Source organism: Macaca nemestrina, chromosome 16 (assembly GCF_043159975.1).
Source record: "Macaca nemestrina isolate mMacNem1 chromosome 16, mMacNem.hap1, whole genome shotgun sequence".
In the NCBI taxonomy this organism is placed as follows: domain Eukaryota; kingdom Metazoa; phylum Chordata; class Mammalia; order Primates; family Cercopithecidae; genus Macaca; species Macaca nemestrina.
The window spans coordinates 7,373,135-7,397,548 of record NC_092140.1 but is presented as its reverse complement, the minus strand read 5'-3'; the positions used below and the strand labels follow the sequence as shown (position 1 = coordinate 7,397,548).

At 40.8% G+C, this 24,414-nt stretch overlaps 1 protein-coding gene across 3 annotated transcripts in view; it reads right to left on the bottom strand.

The window, feature by feature from the left end:
- Positions 1 to 5,960: 5,960 nt before the first annotated feature.
- The window catches only part of LOC105485332 (ephrin B2), a 45,809-nt gene continuing 27,355 nt past the window's right edge, over positions 5,961 to 24,414 (bottom strand). The window contains exons 3-5 of one of the 3 annotated variants that reach the window (XM_011747618.3): positions 11,943 to 12,035; positions 11,058 to 11,171; positions 5,961 to 9,645 (exon numbers count right to left, since the gene is read on the bottom strand). In XM_011747618.3, the coding sequence (XP_011745920.1) occupies positions 9,257 to 9,645; positions 11,058 to 11,171; positions 11,943 to 12,035 (596 nt within the window). In that variant the 3' untranslated portion in view covers positions 5,961 to 9,256. The other 2 variants (XM_071081062.1, XM_071081063.1) reach the window with 2 other exon arrangements.

Below are 24,414 nucleotides of genomic sequence, written 5' to 3'. Positions count from 1 at the left end.
CGTATACACATATACACACATACTGATGTACACAGAAACACACACACAGAGCGCACACGTAGGTACCAAGTGCTGATTATTGACTCTATATAGAAGATAGCTGGGAGTTCATTGTTCTTTCAACTTTTCTGTGTATCTGAAAATTTCCAAAGTAAAATACTAGGAAAAATAAAAAGAACCAAAGGGAGAAAAAGCACATTACCTGCAAACAGAAAGTGCCACAGGTCTCCAGTCTCCCTACTTTAGGGCTCTGCAGAGTTCGTAGGTAGACATACTTGCATGTCAGATATCAGATATTGATATCCGAAACCAAGAAACATCACAGAACAGGCGGGTGCCGATGGTCTGCAGTAGAAAAGTTTTCCAAAAGGATTTCTGTTTGCTGCTATAAAAAGCTGGGGTGACCTTATAAAGCATTGCCAGACTCTTTAAACTGCCTAACCACTGTCGTAATCATAGTACCTGCTTGGCTGGCCGTGCTGGTTAAAAAATTCTATTGCCATATTTCAAACACTTTTCTGGAATCTGTTCTTAAAGTTAGCGTAATTGAGAATCAAAAACAGTGCACGGGATGAAAAGCCATGTGGCTTTAATCCATGTTCTCGTGGTCCCTGAGGTGGCGGTGACTCAGGGAGAGAGCATGTCCCAGCAGGCCATCTTTAGCAGGTGAGGACTTGGTATGCCACCTTTCCGATGGACAGCTACCTCTCCCCTGTAGTTGACATCCGCAGCACACAAGGCTTTAAGGGCCACACTCGTTGTGTTCCACACAAATGTTAATGCCGCCCACTTTTTCAGCAACTGTTTGCAGTAAAAAAAACCCAGTCCCTGCAGCGTGGCCTCAGTGGGAGGTTCAGAGACCGAACTATCAAGGTATATTTTCCACTGTTTAGCAAAGTACCTGACAGTTTCGGAAATGGAGAATAGTGCTTTCCACCATGCTTAAGGAGACTTTTTTTTTTTTTTTAATAAGTCCACGTGTGACTGCTACACAGAATACGAACTTCTGACACAGGCACTCCTGGAAAATGTTTTTCATCTTTTCCTGACACCCAGCCAACCATGTGGAGGAATAAACTGGTGTAAGTTGAAGTGTAATTCATGCAGTCATTATTTTTATCTGAAATATTTAAGGGAATTGGTAGGAGACCCTTATCTTTTCTCTCCCCTTTTACAAAGAGGGAAGTTAAGAGGCAGGGCCCTGGGTTTATGCAGGAGGAGCCCTGTGTCTGCTGGTCTGAAATGCTTATGCTGCACGTAGCTTGTAGGTCGCTTTGGCAAACACCCCAGATACTCAGACTTCCTTTTTTTTTCATACTGTTTTTGGGTCCAGTACTAACTACTGTCAGCAGACATAAAGTTCTCTGCAATTCTTTCCTCAGAATGAGCTACCAGAAAACTACCAATTATAGCCAAGAAACAGTCTTTCAAACACACATACACGTTGTAATGTGGGCTGGAAACCAATTGGAAACTTTTTGATTTGCCCTTTAAGGCTGGAGGCAGGCACTTGAGGCAAACTCCTAAGATATCTTGAAGAACAGAACAGCGATTCTAAATTTAGCATCCTAACCAGCCAGTCGGCATATATGTAATGAAAGATTTAGAAGAAAAGAAATTGAACTCCCAGTAACAGAAGATATAGGTGGATGAAAAGACAGCTACAAATAGACAAACACCTTCCTAAAACAATGCCCCAGGAATTCAGACCTAGAGCGGCTGTAAGCCTTCTTCCCTTCTCGCCTGCATCCAAGATGCCTAATTGCTATTCATGAGGTTTTAAAATTGCTAACTGGACTGTGAGTTCCCTCATAGGAGGAATCCTGTCCTTTGCGTTATAATCTCTAATATTTAGCACACTGCCTGGTAGAGAGTAAGTGCTAAATAAATGATGTTATACGAGTGGACAAATAAATTAATATGTGTGTGTGTGTGTTCATTATATGAAGCTTCTAGACTTATCAATAAGCAAGAATCTGCTTAGGTGTCTCAGGCCTGTCTAATAAAATGATGCTAGCTGAGGATGACTGAAACCAGTGCTGGCTCTGCCTCTCCCCCATGACTCCCTACTAACCTGTGTGTTCGCTGCTGGAAACAGATGAGATTTTTGGATTTGTTGTGTTTTATGAGCTACACTTCAACATTAGATGCATGTGATTGAGCTAAGTCTTAGGAAGTCTCAATGAGTATCCAAGGGAGTCCACATTACAGATGGTTGGCCTACGTCAAGGACCAGCTATGTGATTTGCCTTGGGTCACATGAAGAAACAGCAGTTCGAGACAGAGGTGCCCCAGATTCCACAGGTTCTATGCTTTCTCAGTATGTAAGGGAATCTAAGGTATACTAAGTTATTCATGTAAAACAAAAAAAGTTGGAGTTATGTGTATAGAAACCTCTCTCACATCTTTTTTTGTCATCTTGAACATCACGCAGGTCACTCAGTTGATGAAGAACTAGGAGATCAAATACTTCTAGATCCACTGGGAGATACAGTAAGCTGTGAGCTCTACCTGGAGCATTTTTTTTCCCACTTGATGAATCCTAGAGCTAGAAATTAATTTCTACTACTTTTTTTCTTCCTTTAATGTTGTGTTAATGAAGGCACTGCACAAAAATGATATAGCTGAAGAGCATTCTCGGAGTGTTCAATGTAAGATTCTAGTTAATTTTAAGCAATTTGCTTTGAGGAAATTTATCTCCCCTACTGTTCTTGGATGTTTTAAGATAAGAGTCATCATGCCTTTTAAAATACCACACACACACACACACACACACACACACACACACACACACACACACACACACACGTAATCTCTTTATTAAGCATGAATGGCACTTAGTTAAGAAATAATAGCTCTGTTATCAACTAAAAGATGTTTTTCAATTCTACAGTTCTCTGTCACAGACTATGGAATTAGAGGTGTAAATAATAAAGGAGGGATAAGGATGTGCTCCAAATACCAGCATGAAAAATATTCAACAGGAAGTTAAATTAATCTCGAGTCTACAAGGAAGACAAAGTTAAGTTGGGCTAAGTTAACTGGTGGAAGGGGACCCCGTGACCACCCGACACGTTGCCTGGTTCGTGGTGGGTCTTTATCAGACATTCACGTAGAAGGGTGTAGCAAATGTGCTCGGACCCTGCCTGCAGTGACCTGAAAATGTTTTTAAATAGAGATCAACGATTCCACTTAACAATTAGAGGGAAGGGCTGGCAACACCAGCTCAATCCGTATGAATACACTGCTGGTTCTGAAGTCTTTTTGGATTTTGATTGTAGGGATGGGTGAAGAGCCGCAGAGCCCTGGGCCCCGGGCAGCGGGTTCTTGTTGGAGGCAGTGGGTAGATGGGCATGCGCAGCTAAAAGACAAGGTGGGGCCGTCTGGGCACCACCTCCGCAGACTTCAGAGCTGTGTCTGCAGCACCCTAGCACACAGAGAAGCTTGCATGGAGATACTTTCGTACAGATGAAAATGGTGATGGCTTTTTGCTGCGAATCCTGCAGAAAGCCAAAAGCGACCTTCGGTGTCTTAGAGTCCATCCCTTTCACTTTACAGGTGAGGCTGCTGAGGCACAGAACATAAAAGGATCTGCTGAAGGTCACAGCATGAGTCAGTAGCAGAAATACAGCTAGAAGCCAGGTGCCTCATTCATCCATTTAACACATTTGTTAACTATCCACAACTGGCCAGAAACTGTGCCGCTATAATTAGTATTATTTTCCTTGTGCAGTATGCCTGTGTACCTGGTGTATACCTGGAGGCTTCTTGAGGGGGTTGGTTGTTTTTAAAAATATGGTTGACTTCATATGAAAATTGTTTTAAAGAGATTCCACTAATCAAGTTATCAAAGTATACACATCTTAAGCTGCATGTATCGTTAGCTTTTGGGACACATCTAAAAATGGGTTAACCTACCTGGTTTGCTGTATTTTATTACAAATAAATGCAGCATTTTAGTACCCCCCTCAAATCACTGATGAATGATTCTCTACCTGGAATAATGAATCAGACTGGGAAATACTCTTTTCCATTAAACACTGAAAATTTGCCTTCAAGTAAGTGTATAGTGTAAATATCACAAACAAAATTCAACAATCCATCCAAAGTAAAAACCAAAGCAGTAGCAAATCCAGGCTAGTGTCCTTGGTACTGCAGTAGCTACTGTGTCTCCTGAGCCACCTGAGACCTATTTGCTACCCAATCAAAAAGTAGAGTAATGGTCCTTTTTTTTTAACCTACATGAGGAAAGTGAGTTTTACTACTCTGGAGTTTTCTTTTCCTTTTGCTAATTCTTCTCTGGGTTGGGTTCAGAGACTGACACTAAGCTGGACAGTAGTTACCCAGGAAGGAATACTTTATTTTTTCTCATTTCCATTGCGAACCTTTATCCCAGGGTTTGAATGGCCATCTGCTTTGCCAAAAAGGGAGTTGATAACAAGAGAGCTGGCTGCTGGCTGAGGGACACCTGCCTGTGCAGAGCAGTAATGTGCTCACAGCAGGCTGGGCTCACCTTTCAGACAGAACAAAGGGCATCTGGTTATACGCCTTCTGCAGGGAGCTTCTGCATGTGGTTCCTTCTTCCCAGGTGAAAAGAACAAGTGGACAAATCTTGTTTCGTAGCTGAGCTTGGCTTACTCAGAAAACGTGGTCTAAAAACAAGGTCCAAACCATGACATTGAGTACTTGGTAATTTATATTGTAATAGGGACCACAAAGTAAAGGTTGAAAATGCATTACTTCACTTTGGTTCTTTTCTTTTGCCCAGACTAATCAGAAATGACCTTGGTACATAGGTTCGAGGGGTCAGCTTGGCCATAAAATTGCATCCATAAACTTGGATCTGCAACTGAAGGCAGATGGGTGCAGCAGGATAAAATCCGGGAATAGATGAAACTATGTTTCTAGCATCCACGAAAACCCTGGGTCTCTGGGGATTTTTGTTGCTGTTGATGAAGGGAGGCATTTATTTAACAAACATTTCTCTAGTACAAGTACTATGCTAAGCTGTGTAGATCCCTGTGTCCAAACCAGCCTTTCATCATCACCTGGGGACTTCTGAAACATACGGCTTCTTCCACTGACTGGGCTGTGGTCTGGGGCCAGTCAGTCAGACCTGGGAACTCTTCTGGCTTACTTCCTGACTCCAGGGGCCTTTCCCTGTCCTCCCTACCTACCATGTCTCACTCCTATGGCGGGGATTAACCAGAGATACTGTAAAGATCTTAGCACTTAGATCTCAAGGGTGGTGAAGTTCTCTGCTATGGGTGCGACTCTTGGCTGTTTAAAAAGCTACCCAGGAAGTATAATGATCAGTCTTAATACCCAAGACTACAAGATGTCTGAAAAATAATCACACCACTCAGCGTACATAGTTACCTTCCCCAGGAAGGTGACCACTTAGTGTGTTTTAAACTCACAGCTGGCCTCTGGCTTGCCTTCAACCAGTATCACAAAATGTGCTTTCATCCATGTTTTTACAAAAACATTTGACTTTTTCCTTCTCCCTAGGATTATTCTGTTAAGAAAAATGAAGCGATAGACAGCTGCTTTGCTTCTGTGGAAACTAGATCAATTTGGAATTAAGTGTAAGATAAGAGTACACTTCCCTCTTTTCCCTGAGACAGCTAACTTTGTAGGTAACTATTCTGACTGTGTGATTCAGGCGCCACTAGAGAGATTTTCTGTTGAGGATTACTAGGATTTTATACAATTTTATATTGTTTTTGAAATGTGAGTTCATGGTTTTATGGGGAATAATGAGCTCACGGCTCTTAGCAAAATTAGTATTTGTGTTATGTGCACATCCCGATTTGAAAAGTGGGCACACAGTCTCCATGGACAGAAGTCTCCGGATTACTGTAATTTTGGGGGAAATAGAGTAAAGGAAGGCAAATTAAAATAACAAACAAAAAAGAAAGAAAAATGAAAAGAAAAGAAGAGAAGTACTTTGAAGGCACTTTTTCCATAGGAAAAAAATATTTTATTTTTTTAAGAACAAATTCAGTTTGAAACAGATGTGGAATGTGACTTCACGGATTTCATTTTCGGGGGCTAACTGCAATGTGAAACTAAAGCAGATTTAAAACCTATGACAGGCTATTAAAATAAAACAAAGAAAGAAAAAAATATTTATAACTCAAGCATAATACTGTGTTACTTACAAATTGGACAACGAAATTTTAAATAAATATTCATGGTACATAATTACGGCACAAATATGCAGCAATTTGGCAACCTTTTATACCATTTTTTCCTCATTACAGTGCAAAGGGGAATGACACTGCCGTTAAACAAGCTGTAGCTAAATACATTGCAAAATTCAGATTTTATACAAAACATCTTGCTTAGACTTTATAAAAAACCAACATTGCTCTATGTACACAATCTGGGTAAGAAAAGCCATTTCTGTCTTGTTTTCATGTGTATTTTTATTAAAAAGGTGAATAAGGCTACTGTAACACCCCAAATCCATAGACAGTAAAATCTGAACCTATTTACAGCATCTTCACTTAAACATGATGGTGCAAATTCCAAAGTCGGGTGACAGGGACGATCATACAAGCAAGGCATTTACAGTAACTTTCCAAAGCTAAACCAACTTCAAATAAAGGGACAGTTGGTAGATTGTCATATTCTGCACCAGACACAAAACAGACGCACAGAACACTTTTCAATTGGTTGCAGGGAACTCTTTTATCAATTCATCTGATTTTTCACAGTTTAGTATAGAACCAAAACGTAGCCAACTGATGATACATAACATTTGATTTCATTAAAATCAGACTATTTCCCATTTTTCCCCTTCTTGCCCCTCTCCCCCATCCTAAAAGTAACTTCTGATGGCTTACAAGAAACTCTTGTACGAATGCACAGAAAGGAGAGGTTGGGGTGATGGAAAGAATTACATATGTACTGTGGCTGGTTACCACGGCAACCTTCCACAGAAATATGATATAGATATATATAATATATATTGTAGATATATATTATACATATATGTACACATGTATACCACACACCCACTCACACATACACACACGCACTTTGGACCAACATCATTTCCAGGTTCAGGAAATAGGGGATCATAATTTCCGTGACAACTCATTTTTGCAGGTACTCACTGGAGGTCTGAGAACCTTCAAATGCTGTCGCTACATTTTTTTCCCTTCCAATTCAGAAAGCAAAGTGTTACCATAGTAACAGGACTATGTTAAAGATGTCTATTTTGCATAGCACATAAAAAGTAGGTTTCCTGTTTACTCTTCTTGTTTCCCAGAAGGGAGGGGGTGCGGGGGAGAACAGGAGCAGGGAGCCAGAGCTAAATTGTCACCTGAAGCCCCCGGTGTGACCTGCTGGATTCTAGAGAACACTTCAGCCCACCAGGCAAGGGAAAACCCAACGCAGAAAATAAATGCCGGAACATCTTGTCATTGTTAAATGTATGATGCAGTCACATCGACTTCCTGGTGTGTGGGGCTTGTACTTCCTAGTCTACGGTTCCGTGAGATGCCTTCGGAGGACTTGGTTATTTTTGTATTTGCTCTCATTATTGTTCTTTTTGGAATGATGTTGTTTTTCCCAGAAGTAACTGTCCAATTTGTTTTTTTAAGCACTGAGCATTGGGACCACTTAATTACCACAAATGAATTTCACATCTTCCGGTGTGTACTGTGTGCAACCTTAAAATATATATTAGTAAAAATCTTTCATTTTATATCCCTTGTGTTCTATAGACCTATTATAAATACACCCTATCTTCCTTCTCCCCCTGGACATCATCATTTATTTCCGTCTTAAGGACCCTAAGAGGTTTGCCGTATGTGCTTCACCTTGACACAGAGCACCTGGCGCTGCAGCCTCCATCAGTACCGGCCCTGCAGCCCTGGCACCCAGACAGCACCGCCATAAACCAAAGTGTCGTAAGGCTCAATCCGGAGGGGAAGGGGGGCCCTGGGGGAAGGGGGATCTGACCTACCTTGTATAGATGAGAATTCTTTAATAACGACAATGATGATGGAATTACAGCCTGTTTGACCTTTGGCTTTTCAACTTTTAGGTCAGATTTGGCTCTCTGCTATTCTCCTAAATGCTTTCCCTGTGTTTAATAAAATGTGATAAGTATAGCAGCTGAGTCTGCTTAAAAAATCATCCAAAGCAGACCGACTCTCCTACAGCTCGGAGCTGTGTATCTTATTGCCAGTACCACAACAGTCCTGCCCGAATATATCATCAGCGGCCTACTTTCTCCCTTCCCTCCAAGCCTGTTCCTTTCCCAACAATACCCGTCTTTGTTCCCCAGAATGAAGAGGGGCTTTTCTTCCTGCACTTCGCTATCTGATAACAGCGAGCGCCTCCCCGTACACTGGAATCCACTGTGTGTGCTGTCGTGTCTCCTACTTGCCTCTTAAATCTCAGCAAAACCAAAGTGCTGTGCTACCTAATTGCTTTTTTCTTTTTTCCTTTCCAACTTTCTGTTTCAGAGGCAGCAGCAGTGAGCTGCAATTGCAGCCAGCCCTTTCCCCAGCCCCATCCGCTTCTACCAACTCCTAGCCTTCCTCGCAGACAGCCTAGCATCTGGCTAAAGGGCACCTTGTTAGCAAACACAATTTCTATGAACGGATTTACCCATGGACTGAAGCTGTTGTTGCCAACGGCTGGAGGAGGGGACTCCAGACACGAGTGTTCCATTAGTGATACAGATGTGGAGTGGAGGTCTCAGGTGAGGTGCTGCAGAGCCCTGGGTAACAGAACGAGTGAGAGACAGTGAGGACTAAACGCTAGAGATCTTTGCAAACCTTAACTAGCCCGAGGTCCGTGTGACAAGTCCGGTATGCACTGCGGGGGGAGACGCACCCCAGGCAGAAGCCGGCCCTTCCAGGCGTGGCGTCCTGGGGCACCTGCCAGGATGCTCACAGCCCTCTCGTCCACAAACCACCGTCTTCTCTTGGCTTCCGCAGAGGCCTGAGTGACCGCAGCACATGGCTTTGGGGAGGAGACGTGGGACGTGGCACAGCAGTCCGAATGGGGCCTTCTGCACAGTCTTCCAGCCTCCAGGGAGCGTGCGTGTTCACCAAGGCCGAGTGCTACAAGACTAGGTAAGCTGTCCAGCGCGACGGGCTCTTCCGAAGAGTGTCCCTCTCCCCCGGTGCTGTGCTTCAGTCAGTTCTCCAGCACGCGGGCTCTCAAACCCTCAAGGGAGGCATCGGGACAGTAGGTGTCCTCTGGGAAAGCACAGGTACCGCCAGGGCCCCTCTCAGACCTTGTAGTATATGTTCGCCGGGCTCTGCGGGGGCATCTCCTGGACGATGTACACCGGGTGCCCGTAGTCCCCGCTGACCTTCTCGTAGTGAGGGCAGAAGACGCTGTCCGCAGTCCTTAGCGGGATGATAATGTCACTGGGCTCCGAGCCGTTGTTGTTGCCGCTGCGCTTGGGCGTGGCCAGCGTGCTGAGCGACAGCGTGGTCGTGTGCTGCGGCGAGTGCTTCCTGTGTCTCCTCCGGTACTTCAGCAAGAGGACCACCAGCGTGATGATGATGACGATGAAGATGATGCATCCTGAAGCAATCCCTGCGAATAAGGCCACTTCGGAACCGAGGATGTTGTTCCCCGAATGTCCGGCGCTGTTGCCGTCTGTGCTAGAACCTGCAGACGCGGGGAGAGAAAAGGTCAGAGATGGTTACTGCTGTCCCGGTGCTGATGGACTGCTTTTATGACCCTTAAAAATGTGACAAATAAGCCAGGCTTATTGCTAACTAGAAGCTGGACTTTGCCTCGCCAATACCCCGTCTACGAGCTCTAGGGGGGACTTTCCTACCCTCCCAAGCCACAGGGTTTCCTTTGTATCATTATCCAGCAAGAGCACAGACTGTCGGTGCCAGCCAGCCCTTGATCTTGCTTCATCTTCTAACCCGTGTTAACCAGCCTGGGGCAGCGGCAGCGAAGAAAAAGGGAAGTGGCCAATTCTCCAGGTCAGCGGTGAGCGCTCATGTGGTATTGCTCTTCCGCCTCCTTTGAGAAAGGGTGTTTCATGCGAACCTTCAAAGGTCCTGCCTTCTAAAGAAGAGCCCGGCCTCCTGGCAGAACAGCTCGGGAACGCGGAAGGAGTGAGGGGGCCTGGGAAAATGTTCGGCTCGTAACTCGTCTGTATTATTTGATTTACACTTAAAATATATTTGGAAGGCAGCAGAAACTCTCACACTGAACAGACTGCCAGCCCAAATGGTAAGCACTAAAAAATTGCCTGGCATCATTATATTATCCATTTATCAGTTTGTCACAAGAATTTGACACATCTTGTCATTGAAAGTTAGAAATAACAACTTCCCTCCTTGACTCTTGGAAAGAGATGGCATATTGCTGCAGATGATAAAGTCGCACAACTACCAACCAAGCACACAGATCCCTAATACAAAACTGCTGATGTCTGCTCAACAGCTGCTCTATCAAACATTCATTAGCATGGCAACAAATACAGAGCTATTTGTTCCAAGACTGTTAAGAAAATGAAGGTCAATGACGGACAATTTTATCTGGTATTCTACGCTTCTGTCAGGGACCTGTTTAATATTTTCTTTTACATGGCAAATGTGAAACAAAATAACGATAACCACCTGAAAAAATACTATTATGCAATATTTAAAAATGTTAGCATTTAAAATTTAGAAGAGGATCAATTAGGCCCTCTGTGGATTAGATATAATTAGAGGAGGGATTAGCACATTAATTACATATACATTAATATCAGCTTTAAGCTGGCATTGACAACCAGCTTGATAAAATGTCAGCCAATGAAACCTCTGGCCTGACACAGTAGTTCTAATAACTGGCACTTACAGCTCATGAATTCTACTCTTTTGAATGTATGACTTTCATTGGAATGAGTTATTTTGTTCTTATTGAGTGTAATTAATAATGACTCACTGACAGCAAAGATTCCTGATCACTGTAACTACCAGCTAATCCTAACTGGTTAGAAGTCCTTAGACTCTGCTCTACCTTTTAAGATACTACTGAGAATGTGGGCCCCTCCATACACACAGATCATGCTGTTATACCTGGATTTGGTTTTACAAAGGGACTTGTTGTCGAACTTCTTCCGTTTGTACCAGCTTCTAGTTCTGGACGTCTTGTTGGATCTTTATTCCTGGTTGATCCAGCAGAACTTGCAGCTACATGAAAAACAAATGATTAATTACGGCACAGACATCTGACAATATCTAGCTTTAGGAGTTGCATATATATTTCAACAGGCATGAATAGCAATGAACATAAGAGTGTTTATGCAAAGTACTGTGAAATACAAGAATATAATTTTTCTTTTAAAACAAAATGGTTATACTAGTTATTTCAGAGGTTTAGATCGTGAGGCCATCTGTGGAAACTATAGGGATTCTTGCATTTGGCAGGCAAAGCATTGCAGATGACATTTCAATTTAACTGAGCAAGTTGATTGACTACTATACCAATTTTTAATTAGAAGAATTATTTCTTTCTGTGCAATAGGTTATCTACACTGGAAAAGTCACAATGAACAAAACTCTTCTGTAGTCAAGATTCAGAAATGAGCAAAACTGCACAAGCTTTTAGTTTTCATTCTGGATATTTTGATTTTGAACCAAAGTGTTCTGCTTTTTAAAAAGAAATATCTATCTATCTATCTATCTATCTATCTATCTATCTATCTATCTGTCTGTCTGTCTGTCTGTCTGTCTATGGCAATAGACATTCTACCTTGCTGACCTCAACTCTTAGAGAGATCTCCAATAAAAGCTTAGTACATTGACTTGAGGAAATCTGCCAGTGGCTCAAAGTGCAGAAGGGTTTGCTTTGAAAACTAAAGAGAAGAGCGAATGAAGGTGGGCGTCAGCAACACTAGCACCACACTAGCTGGGGGCTACACCAGGTCACAGTGGCGTCATGAAGCAGCAGATGGTCTTTACCTTGTCCAACTTTCATGAGGATCTTCATGGCTCTTGTCTGGCACACCCCTCCCTCCTGGTTATCCAGGCCCTCCAAAGACCCATTTGATGTAGCTGATTAAAAATAAAATGGACAAAACAAAAAAATAAAGAAAAATCAGGAAATCAATAAGCCAAGTTTACATGAACATGAAATGTCTGAAAACAATTTGAAAAATAAGAATTCACTCTTAGTCACAAGTTTTCTGAAAGTATGGGGATGCTGAAAGCCAAAAAGAAAAAGAAAAAGAAATAAAGAGAAATGGATATTGGAAACACTGCCGCATGTATGCTATCTGACTCCAAATTTATTTAGGCACTTTCTCCTTCCTTCACAAATGACTGATTTAATGTTAGTCTATAAATAAAAGGGATAGCATCTTTCAAAAAGTCTATGGACTCTTTTGGGGCCAAACTCAGAAGAGCAAAATAGTTAATGCAGCCATTTCCAAACGTGGTAATCATCCCCCCACACCTGCTTCCTCCACTGCAGATTTCCTGCTTCAAGAACAATTAGCTTGACGCTCTGTTTGTCAAGCATCCAAGTTCTGTAAACACTAGACCAGGAGCCTCCCACAACCCTTGTCTTCTTTCTTCAGCCTTATACATGCTTAAGAAGTATACCAGAATTCAGGTCTTCAAAATCTCCCTTTTCCTCCATCATTTTGTAAATCAGAAGAACACACGTGTTATTACTGCCAATGTCAACCTCAGTCAACCTCTTCAACCAAACTACGTGTTGCAGGAAAACTCTGGCTGAATAGAGGGTTCGCACACATGCCCACCACTCATTCTGGGTCCGGTGCAGCCCTAAGAGAAAGTGGGGACTTTTATCAGCCACTTGCTGGTGTTCACCAACTCCACCTCGGCAGTAAGGAGTGGAAGGAAGGACAGAATCATTTTACCATTTTCAGCATTTTCTTTTTCAACAGCCTATGCTCTATTTAAACACATCCTTGTTCTGTCTCTTTAGACCAGCGAGGTCTCTGAATAGCTTTGTAACTCAAGCTGTACAGAGATAGGCTGCCAGGTACTTTAATGAGACACAGGCTTTGAATTACAGTTCAGGTTCCAGGAGAGAAAAGAAGGTGGAGAGCGCTAGACGTTTTCATTCCCCTAAAGTTCAAGGGGCAAGGAGCAAAAGTGTTTCATATACATTTCTGCAATTTAAATCCATTTTCTACCTGATTATCGAAGTCTTGTCTTGTAACATTCTACTTTGCAAGGGACTGAAAAAAGGATTGTTTTTCTGGTAAAAATAAATCCCAAAGACATTCTTCTAGTGGGATCGTTTGTTTTCCAGATAGTGGGTCAGCAAACAAGTTCTGTATGCATTTATAGGAGAAATAGGCATTCCATGGAAATTATATTAACTACAAAACTAAGGCACTTATTTACTTGTCTTCTGGTCTTGAACTACTTTTACTTTCACTGTTTTCCTCAAAACAAAGGCTGCCCCTTCTGTGCAGACATGTCACTGTGCTTCTCTGAGTGCTTGCTTAAACTTTACAGTCTCACAGTCGCATCTCATTCTTCTGTAACTGTGGATAAATTTTTGCTGGGAAACTGAGCAATAATTGCCATAATAATAATGGTCTTGGAAGGGTAGTAAGAAGCAGACGGTATCTGTTTGTAGATACAAACATTGTAGACTATTAAGAAACTGCTCAGCAGACAGCTTGAAAAAAATACCTAAAAATTTTGTACACTTCTGTGAATCTAAAAAAGGTCTTTTTTTCAGTTCTTTTTTTTTCTTTTTAATTATTTAATGTGACTATTAAAAATTTTTTTTATTGTACTTTAAGTTCTAGGGTACATGTGCACAATGTGCAGGTTTGTTACATATGTATACATGTGCCATGCTGGTATGCTGCACCTGTTAACTCATCATTTACATTAGGTGTATCTCCTAATGCTAGCCCTCCCCCGTCCCCCACCCCATGGCAGGCCCTGGTGTGTGATTTTTTTTCAGTTCTTCATTCTGCTCTTTCCCTTTTCCCTCCTCCAAATATGTGCCTAAATTTCAAAGTATCCTTTCCTCCCAAAGGCTTCAAACTGTGAGTTTCTATGAGCAGACCCTATTTCTGGACCATTTCAGAGCAGTGCCATATCTTCAATTAATTGTTGAGAATTTTCCTGTTTGATTTTTCTAACAAATTAGGATGTGTCTGCATATACAGAAAAGTGAAAAGCTGATGTCTGTATTTGGCTGATAGTTTAAAATGTTTGGTTTACTTAATTCAAGTGGAATCCCAATGTTTTTAAATGCACATGCACATAAATGAACCTACATGCAAAAGTGCACTCAAACTCAAACTCAAATGACTTACTTTTTGTTGCTGAAAGTTTCAACACTAAGCTGAAAAATGACATAATGAGATCTGAAGGGCAGTGCACAGAAAGAAAGGGGAGGAATATACATTTATTTATTTTAATCTTAAGGGGAAAAGACAGTCAAAGATTCAGATCCAAAAGAAAAACAATTAAATGAATACCATGAAGAGAAAGACATGCACAGTAGAGCAGAGTTAATTGTAAATAGAATTGAGAACTGCATCTGCACAGGGAGAAACTACTGATGACTTCTACTTCGTCAAACTGCAAGCACAAGAGGTGAACATTATTTGACTTTTTTTCTTTTAATTTCTAGGTCAGTGCCTTTTCTGAATATCAATGCTTTTGTGTGGAGCTCCCTAGGTCTACCCAAAATGCTGTCTTGACAACCACAAATGTAAAATCTCTAGAGTATTAAAATTCAATTGGAATCTATAATTTAACATCCACAGACTATAAGACAGTAGGAGGAAGGCTATGTTGCATAAGAATGAAACCGCTTTGCACCTTTAAGAGTGAAAACTTTTTTATTTCTTGGTTTAAAAAAAAGTGTGGGGGGAAGAGGGAAACTTTCAAGTCTTAGAGTTGGATAAGGAAAAATCTACAGATGCTGCTTTTGTAGGTTCTTCTGAAGCCCCAGGCTACTGCTTGTTTGGGGGAGGGTGCTTGCAGGGTGGTGAGCAGAAGTGGGCTGAACAGTCTGAGCCAGGACAGTTTTTCAGCTATATTCAGGATTTTACTTCTTTTCCTTTTAAGTCAACTTGTGACTTGCAAAGGTTACTGAAAGATATTGAAAAATTCACTACTAACATTAAATTAACATCCCAAATGCTTGGTTGCTTATAAAGGGGCACTGAAAATACTGTTACACGTTCCACCAGGGAAGATTTTTGCCATAAGTTAGAAATGATCTAAGTTGTCATGAATAACCCTGTTTTAATCCAGTTAGTACGTGGGTACTAACTGAAACTCCAGGAGGTAAACTTTACAAGTATAACATAATTCAAAACGACTTCAGTCTATTTTATACTTGATGTAAGTATAACTTCCCATAGTGAAAATCACCTTTCTTCTCCCCTGCTACATCCTCATCACGGAATGTAATTCTTATGCCAAGCTTCCAAACCCCTCTCCTTGAACAGTGACACAGCTTAAAAAAAAGTCTCCTAACCCAATTGTACCTCCTTCCTGGCAGCGAACTCTGAAATAAAACCACAAGATTAATATTCTGATTTCTCCTGCAATAGTCACCAAGAAGCTTTGAAAGGCTTAGTGGCTGATTTTGAAAAACAACAAGAAAATGCTAATGCTTGGAAATAAAAAAAAAAAATCTATTTCCATTTCAGGAGACAATTTTGCAATTATTTTCATTGTTCATTTGAATGTACTAGGAATTTTTAACTTAGAGAAAGAGTGAAAATAAATTGTTAGTTCATTATACTTAAGTTTTTCTTTGTATCTTTCTATCAGCATGATCTAATGCAGCCACAATCATAGTATTGCTAAATAGATGAAATCACATTTAATCATTCAGAGACAGAAAAAGTAACACTGTTACAACTAAGCTTTTAGTGCCCAGATATTTTTCCCCCCTTGGCTCAGTAGACTTTATACATTTAAAAATTACTAGAAAAGTTTCTCTATCCAGTTGGAAAATAGGCTTAATAAAGATACATGGGCATTTTACAGCCTGCTTTTAAAAGCTTTTGCTTCAGCAGTCTAATTGCATGTAGTAAGTATACAGAAGTCACTACATTGTTCCCCCCAGGGCCTAATTTCCAGTGGGCAGAGATTACTGCTCAGCCATAAAAGTTCCCTGTGTTCACGTCGTCTAAAAGTTCCCTGAGTTCACATTGTCTAAAAGTTCCCTGAGTTCACATCGTCTAAGTTCAGGAGCACATCTGAAACCACACAGCCGCCATCTGCGGTTTGCCATCTATTTGCACCTACAGTTCTTAGTCACTGGGAAGAGTATACTGGTTATCTGAGTAGGAAAAAAAAGAGAACCAGTGAGTAACTATAAAGCAGACTCGAAGGGCAAGAATATTTCTGGCTGTGCTGTTCAGCCCATCCCCGCAAAGAGGAAGTAGTACTCCATTTTCACATGTCTTCATCTGATGTTCACTGCTCCGCTCCCAGGAGGCTAAGCTCCAGCCCCACATCTTGGCTGTGTTTAGTCCACCACATTGCTAAGCGTGTGCTAATCAGATGGGCAGTCAAACTTCTGGATTTGTGCCGATACATGGGTCTCACTGGCACAGAGATTCGAAACAGGGGAAGCACAAAAAAATCCTACAGAATAATGGTATCACAGTTCTTACGGAAACAATGAAGCACGAAGAAATATAAACCCTACGGAGGGTATTTCAAATTATTTAAAAATGTACTGTATTTGTATAGGGCCGGGATGGAGTAGAGGGCTGATGGACACTTGAAAGCAAGTACTTGTATCAACTCCATTGAAGAAGTCCACCAGAGAGACATAATAAGCATCCAGGGTCATGAAAACCACAGTCGTAAGAATAAAAATGTTGCCCTTACATACAGCTGTACTGGACACAACTCACTCTCATGTGACCACGAAACAAGCAGCATTTTATGAACATTCTCTGTCAGTATCTATGGGAGCTATTCTTTTCCAGCATGTTCTCACATGCTAGCCTTGCTAATTTGGATTTCTTAGGCTAGTCTTCCTACACATCAGTTTCTGTAAGCTCGACATAGACTTCTGAAGATCGGAAGACTGTTATCTTGGCAAACTGAGGAACTAAAAAAAGCATAATCCAGTAACAACATGGAAAGCAAAGCCGTGACTTTAAAATAAACATAAACACAACAATATACCAAACTACATTACTGTTTTCTTCTACCACAGGGATATCAAATCTGAGTGTCCAAAAAAAAAAAAAAAAAAAAGGTAAGTTGAAAAATAAGAAGGTTGATAAAAAAAAAAAAATTAATGTGAATATACAACCCAGGAAGCTAAGATTTACCTACTTAACACCCTGACATCAATTCAAACTATGTACTCTAGAAACAAGAATTCAATTTCTGAAACTCAAATTAATGTAGTTGAATGCCTTGAGTTTCACAGTTATCTTTTAAGATGCTAACTTAGAAGAAAAGTTCTAAACATGGAAATGATAATGTTCACTGAATGCCAAAAATAAATGACTGTTTCTTTAAAGTTAATTAATAAAATCTTCTGAAACAGAAACATCTATTTAATTTGCCAAAAGGAAAAAGACAATTTTATTCATTTTTTTCTAACTTCTTCCTTTTATGTGTTTTTCACTGTGGCTTTAAAATGAGAAAAATGAGAAATATAATCATGTCTTTCCAAGGGCCTCATTATTTTTGTTTAGCTTAATATATTTAACAAATTCAGCATTACTTCAAATCACATAGCCCTTCATCATGTAATACCAAATTTGCCTTATCTTAGAGCAAAAGTTTTATGTGGTATACTTCCCTAAATGGCCTCACTTGAAGAAAGAAAAACACAGAAGAATTTATTTTCAAAAAGAAAATTATATTTAGCAAAGTTAATTTAAACAAAACAAGCTCTCTACTTGATGAGACCGTTCTCACTGACATTTGATTAACTCTTTCTTTTGCATGCAGGGAGCCACAGCTAAAACACTGTATAAACTATCAGTGATTGTAGGATGTGTGAGGTTCTCACCCGTGAAAACATTGTTCAATATGATAGGAAGAATCACTTGAATTAATACCATATTGCTATGGTTGTGTTTTGAAAATTTAAAGCAGTAAATCATGCATTAAGAAGTAATAACTGGCTTAGCTTCAGCGACTTTTCTATGCAACACAATTAATTAGTTTTCTGCACTAAACAGAATAATTTGGAAAAAGTAGATTCTAAAATTGAGTCACAATTTAGACCTCCCCTCCTGTTTGCCAGCATTGAAATATAACTGAAGATGCTATCAAGTACAAATGGATGCTCTTAAAGAAAATGGTACAGTCTTATTTCCTTACTTTCAAATATTCATGATGAACAATAACAGGATATTCTACCCAGAGCTCAGAAATAAGAGTGTTAAAAATGGAACAACTTTGAAGCAGTTTGGTAAGTTGTTTTTGTTTACATGTGCACTTAAAAGGTTTTGATGACATATATTACTTAATTACTTCTACTTGGGAAGAGAAAGGATACCAGCATACAGAACTGAGTTTGCAGGTGCCATCATGCTATGTGAGGCTTGGACACTGAGGGAGGAGGTCAATCTACTGAGAGTACAGTCACAAAATAAAGCAATAAACACCATATCTAGAACAGGAGAAATTATATCACAGCTTTCGCATAAAGCCTTTTAACCATTAAAAACCGTACGAATGTCAAGTAACACTCAGTGAAGACATTCAGGGCCATAGGTATCTTTGACAATACAGACCTGGAAAGCTACTGGCTACAGACACTCAGAGTGAAAAGGTGGAAGAGCAGAAAGCAGTGATGGCAGGTGCACATGTGTGCATGTCCACGTGTGTGCGTGCAAGCACGTGTACACATAGGGGGTACAGATCAAGAAAACATACCCTCCAGGCTCAGTGATGTACACTGACACTTTTCTGAGAAAGACCAGACAGTACTGGCAATAAACGTCACTTCCCCCAACCCTTGACTTTTTTTTGTTTTGCTAGAGACATGTCTAACCACATAAGATTATTTATGGAGTTGTTTCCCCTCAAAATATTGCTTGGAACACCTTGGTGTCTTGGTTTTTAATAAATTATGTTGAGGAAAAACATCACTTTCTAAGTCTAAGATCTTATTGTTAAAAGTTATGACGATTTACGCAGGTGGAATCTCTCAGTTAAGAAAAAAATTTCAAAATAAAAAACGAAAAAAAAAAGGCTTTTCTTCTAGTATAATTTAAGGGACTGTTTCTTATTGCCACAGTAATTCAGAAAAACTTAACATAGTGGGAACATAAGAGTCAATGGTAAAGAATAAATAACTTCACATAGAAGAGCCAGCCTTAGACACACCTGAACATGTGTCTTGAGCTAGGGAATCTGGGGATGGCCAATGTGGAGAGTCATTCCTTGTCTAGGAGGCACATCTGAGCCCTCAGCCCATCCTGTGGAACATGGGCTGTACAGGGACTCGAGGTCCTAAGTTCTGGATTAAATGAAGGTTGCCAGGTGGAAGTCATTAGTGGGATGGTTTTAAGTGGAAATGCTATAGATAACTACAAGCTGTTTGCAAGCAGTTGCAGTTTTCCTGCCCAGCTCACTGCCACAGGGCCATGTGGATATCCTGTCCAGCTCATTGCCACTGGACTCTCTCTCTCGCCTGGGTACAAGCCCCCAGTAAAACCCCATGTCTTGAAAAAAAAAAAAAAAAAAAGTCAGCTTTAATATGCTTAATATGGGCCAAAATCTACTAAGACAGAGGAATTGTGTTTTAAAAATAGGTGGCCAGATGACCACTTCAATAGTAATGACTAAGCTCACATTTTTAAAGAAAAGAATAATGCAAGAGTTCTAAAGATAAAAACATAATTCCCTATTGTCTATATTAGCTATACTTAAGCATCAGATTTTTTTTTTTTTTGAGACGGAGTCTCACTCTGTCGCCCAGGCTGGAGTGCAGTGGCCGGATCTCAGCTCACTGCAAGCTCCGCCTCCCGGGTTTACGCCATTCTCCTGCCTCAGCCTCCCAAGTAGCTGGGACTACAGGCGCCCGCCACCTCGCCCGGCAAGTTTTTTGTATTCTTTTTAGTAGAGATGGGGTTTCACCGTGTTAGCCAGGATGGTCTCGATCTCCTGACCTCGTGATCCGCCCGTCTCGGCCTCCCAAAGTGCTGGGATTACAGGCTTGAGCCACCGCGCCCGGCCAAGCATCGGATTTTTAAAAATGAAACTTCCCAGAGAAGGGATAGTGATAATATCTAATGAAAATATTTGTGACCACGAAGAAGCATGTGTTTGAGTGAATTATTTCCAGCACATAATCCAGTGCCTACTCTCAGGATTTTGACAGTCTCGACCCTTAAAATTTCCTTGCCAAAATACGAAAAGGTCGAGCTAGGAAAGGGTCAGAGTAAAAAGCTCACGGTGGGGAGGGTGCACATCCCACAACCCTCTAGCTCATTGTACTGTCACTAATTGCATGCAATGATATTAATGACCCAGTAATTGCAAGACGAGTGGCACTGAAGTGGAAAACACCCATCGGAGGCAGAGTTCATCTCTAGGCGGTGGGACTTCACCAGCGACCGAATTAATGTCTGCTGACAGTTTAGAATATAACACTGCCGAGGAGAAAACGCACCACTCTCATGGCATCACAGCTTAGATGGACATGTTGTTTGCTTGGACCATTTCGAGACCAGCAGTAATCCCAATCAGGTGCCCCTGTCTAAATTTGCCCTACACATGAACCTTATTCCGTCCAGGGGACATGTTCTATACTCTAAGAATCCAGAGCAATTTCCCATGTTTGCTTCATCTCCTGTTTAACATCAGGAACAACAAAACGGGCTACTTCACCAATGCAAAAAGCCCCTTGCGAAGAAGAACTGTCACCCAGCCTGGCTCCGCTGTAATGAGATCAATTACCCTCCAGCCTGAGGGTCTGCCAATCCATCGGTCCGTCTATCCAGCCAGCCAGCCAGTCAGCGAAACTGTTGCACTTGTAATTGGCTAAGGCAATTTGAAGTCTCATACCACCTCTACTTGTATGTTTGAGAGATTTTTATTTTTAATAACTATATTATGTAGCAATTTTCTACTGAGGGGCTCAAAGTACTTGCTAACACAAAAACACAAAACAGTATAGACTTACTGAAAAAATGGAATTAAGAGTATGTCTTAAAAAAAAAGAAAATTCATAAGAGCTAACAAATTGCCATCATAACCACCTTTTCCCCATGGCCTTCCTTTCCTAGTAACCTATAGGATTTTTAGTTGAACTTTGGGGGCAGATGATTGCAAGCTGGTTATATGTTACACAATATATGACAAAGCATCAGTACCAAAATGTCTGACACAAGCAGCGAGTCCATCCTTTATAGTTCATGAGCTTCTCTGCTGTTGCTGTGCATGCAACATGTGTGTACATATAGTCCGCTGTCTCTGCATATGTGTTATGTATGCTTGCATACTATCTTTACTATTGCTACATGTGCACTTAGATGTTTGGACCCAGGAGGCACTGCTGTAAACTAAGAATGCTGGCCTAAGGGTCCAGCGACCCTGGATTGAGTTTTGTTTCTGACATTTGATGGCCAACGGAATTGTACTAAGCTACTCACACTCTCTAAGTTTCAGCTTTCTCACAGTGATAAAAATTGCTCTAAGACCTGTGTCTCTAGACTTCAAAGTGAGACAAGAGTATGTGAAGGCCACAACACTTCCCTAAGTGATCAAACACCCAGCCTGAGATTTTTGAAACTTCAGGAACAAATGTGACTCTTAAGAACTCTATATTTGTTTGTCTGTGCGTCTTGGCTATTTTCGTGTTTTATTTTGCTTTAAAGTTTTATCTTCTGGATGAATGTTTAAAGGTTACTAAAAAAGAAGCCTGTCCTCTTTCATACTTGTACTAGGTCTCCAGTATTGTCCAATTATTTATAAATCCCAGTGAATCTTGAAAAAGCCATAAACGCAGGTGCCAAAGATACCAAGATATATTTTATGAAATAATGAAGGCAGTTTTATTCTGAGCCATTCCTAAATAATTCTTGCTGTCATGATGGCTTAGGTGATGTCATGTAATGTGAACAGAGTCTCCATCCACAACAGCTTCTTCTTACACACTGAGCCATATGGGACCGACATTCCCATGGTCATGACTCCATCATACCTGAGAGCCAGAAGTTTCTCAGTGCAATCTCAAGTTAAGCAGAAGCTGAGACTTTAATCCCTAAGTGTAAAGAATTTATCTTTATTCATATTAAATTCAATAAGGAGCCTCACTGAAACACACTGAGAAAACCTTTAATACAGCCAGAAAAGGAGTTCACATGATGTTAAGAAATAACAGAAACAACGCTTCTAATTATCAGACTAATGGACTGATCTACTTTCCCGGCTAGCCTCAGTGATAACGCAACCCTGACACATTTTCTTCTCTGGAAGACGATTTATACCACATTAGGATGCTGCTAAAATTATCAATAAAGATACACTCCTTTCTTTGTATAACAGGGAACTGAGAAAAAGTCCTGGCAAGGCTGGTGACATGGAAATTGGGAAAAATGATTGTATGTATCTGAAGACTCCTCCTCTGTCTGTCTCTTTTGGGTCTTACAAAGGATCTGCTAACAAGCTTGGGCAATTCCACGAACAAAAAGATACATAAATGCATGTTTCTTGGTAAAGGAAGCTCAAGGACAAAAGAGCTTTTATAACACTCAAAGAAGACAGAGAGAAGATCTTATAATTAAGTTATGCAGCATGACTGAAACGTGCAAACTCTCTGGAGTTCCATTTTATGGATGGACGTCAAATCAGCCAAGCTTTTGGGGCCCATCCTCTCCAGCCTGCAGCCGAGCACAGTTCTGCCTCTAGCCTGCAGCCTCATACTTCCTCCCCTGCTCCAAAGTTAACTCTTAGTTATATGCATTTGGTGTCAAGGGTGGAAGTAATAAGCATGTTATATATCCCACTCCATCTGGAGTCCCATCAACCCTGTGAAGCAGGTGCTGTCATTATTCCTACTTTACAGATGAAGAGACTGAGGCAGAGGGGGGTTAAGTTACTTGTCAAAGGGCACTCAGGAACTCGGGGTTTCCAGATCCCAGACTCTCAACCTAAGATGTTGATCTGTTTCTCTTGGAGAGGGGGAGGGTGGTGGTGGTGCTGTATCCCTCAAGAACCCAAATGCACAGTCTCTGGCAACATTCTGATGAATATCCTATTACAAAGATGACAGCTATAGGTTAAAAATAAAAATTTGTTTAAATGCTTGAACTCAGCCATTATGCGCAAGGTATGAAACATAAATCCTCACCCCTCAGTCAGAGGACCCAAATGACAGGCTGATGTTGTTGTATCACCAAATGGGATTACATTTAATGATGGAAATGTGGCTTTTGCTACATTTATAGTACATAAATAATTCATCAAATAAAGCACATAATCGCTTTACACAGCCCACACATCATTCTGTATTCTAAAAGAAATCTATATGTTAAGAGGACATTTGAAAGCTCCCGTAACTATCTTGCTAAAGAACAGTGCATTCAGTACATTTCAGTGCTACTTGCCAAACCTACACCCCAGAAATAAGTAAATCAAAAGCAGAGAAGAAAACAAATATATGCTCAACAACATAAGCAAGACTCTAAAGTTCCTCTGTTTTGATTCTTTAAGAATATTGTTTCATTATATTTGTGCAAGCATTTTACTTTGTGATTTTGCTTAGAAGTGGAGTACATGTCCAAAAAAAAAAGCAAAGCTGTTTGTGGAGCCTTCCAATTTTACATGCTCTTTATTAAAAAAAAAAAAAAAAAAGCTATAGACAACTGAACCAATGAGGGCCCTAAGAAATGGCAGCTTCTCCAGACTCGTTCAGTGTTTCTTAAGGAAGACTTTGCCAAGGCATGGAGAGTGAGGGAGGCCTCCAAGAGGATGCCATGAATGCCACAGGGTGGATCTCACAGAACCACCTTTAATCAAACAGTCCTTAGAAAAGATGACTTATGGACTATGCCACAAGATGTGTCTTAGCTATGGATTTGCAGCAAAATAATGCAAAAGCCACATGAAGCTAAATTGGGAGGTGCTTCTTTAATACCGTTTTCTTTGTCTAACAGCTCTGCCGTAGCTACTGTTCACTTGAAAAGTATGAACACAATGGCATTCATTTTTCATCCATCTCTGACTCACATGATTTTGGTAGTGTGACGAAAACCTCTTTGTGGGTTATTTTGCAAGGTTTTATGTGAAGGTAGAACCACCAGCCCACAGAACCTTCGTGAGGACAGCTGTTGCAAAGGGCCAACACACCAAACCTGCTGACTCATTCAGCTTTGGGTGTCACCTCTGAAAAGAAACTAAACCAGGCACAGAAAGTGCTGCAAAGAAAACTCTATGGATAAAGGCTACAAACACAAGAAGGCTTTCCCAGTAAGAACTGGAGCATTTAGTA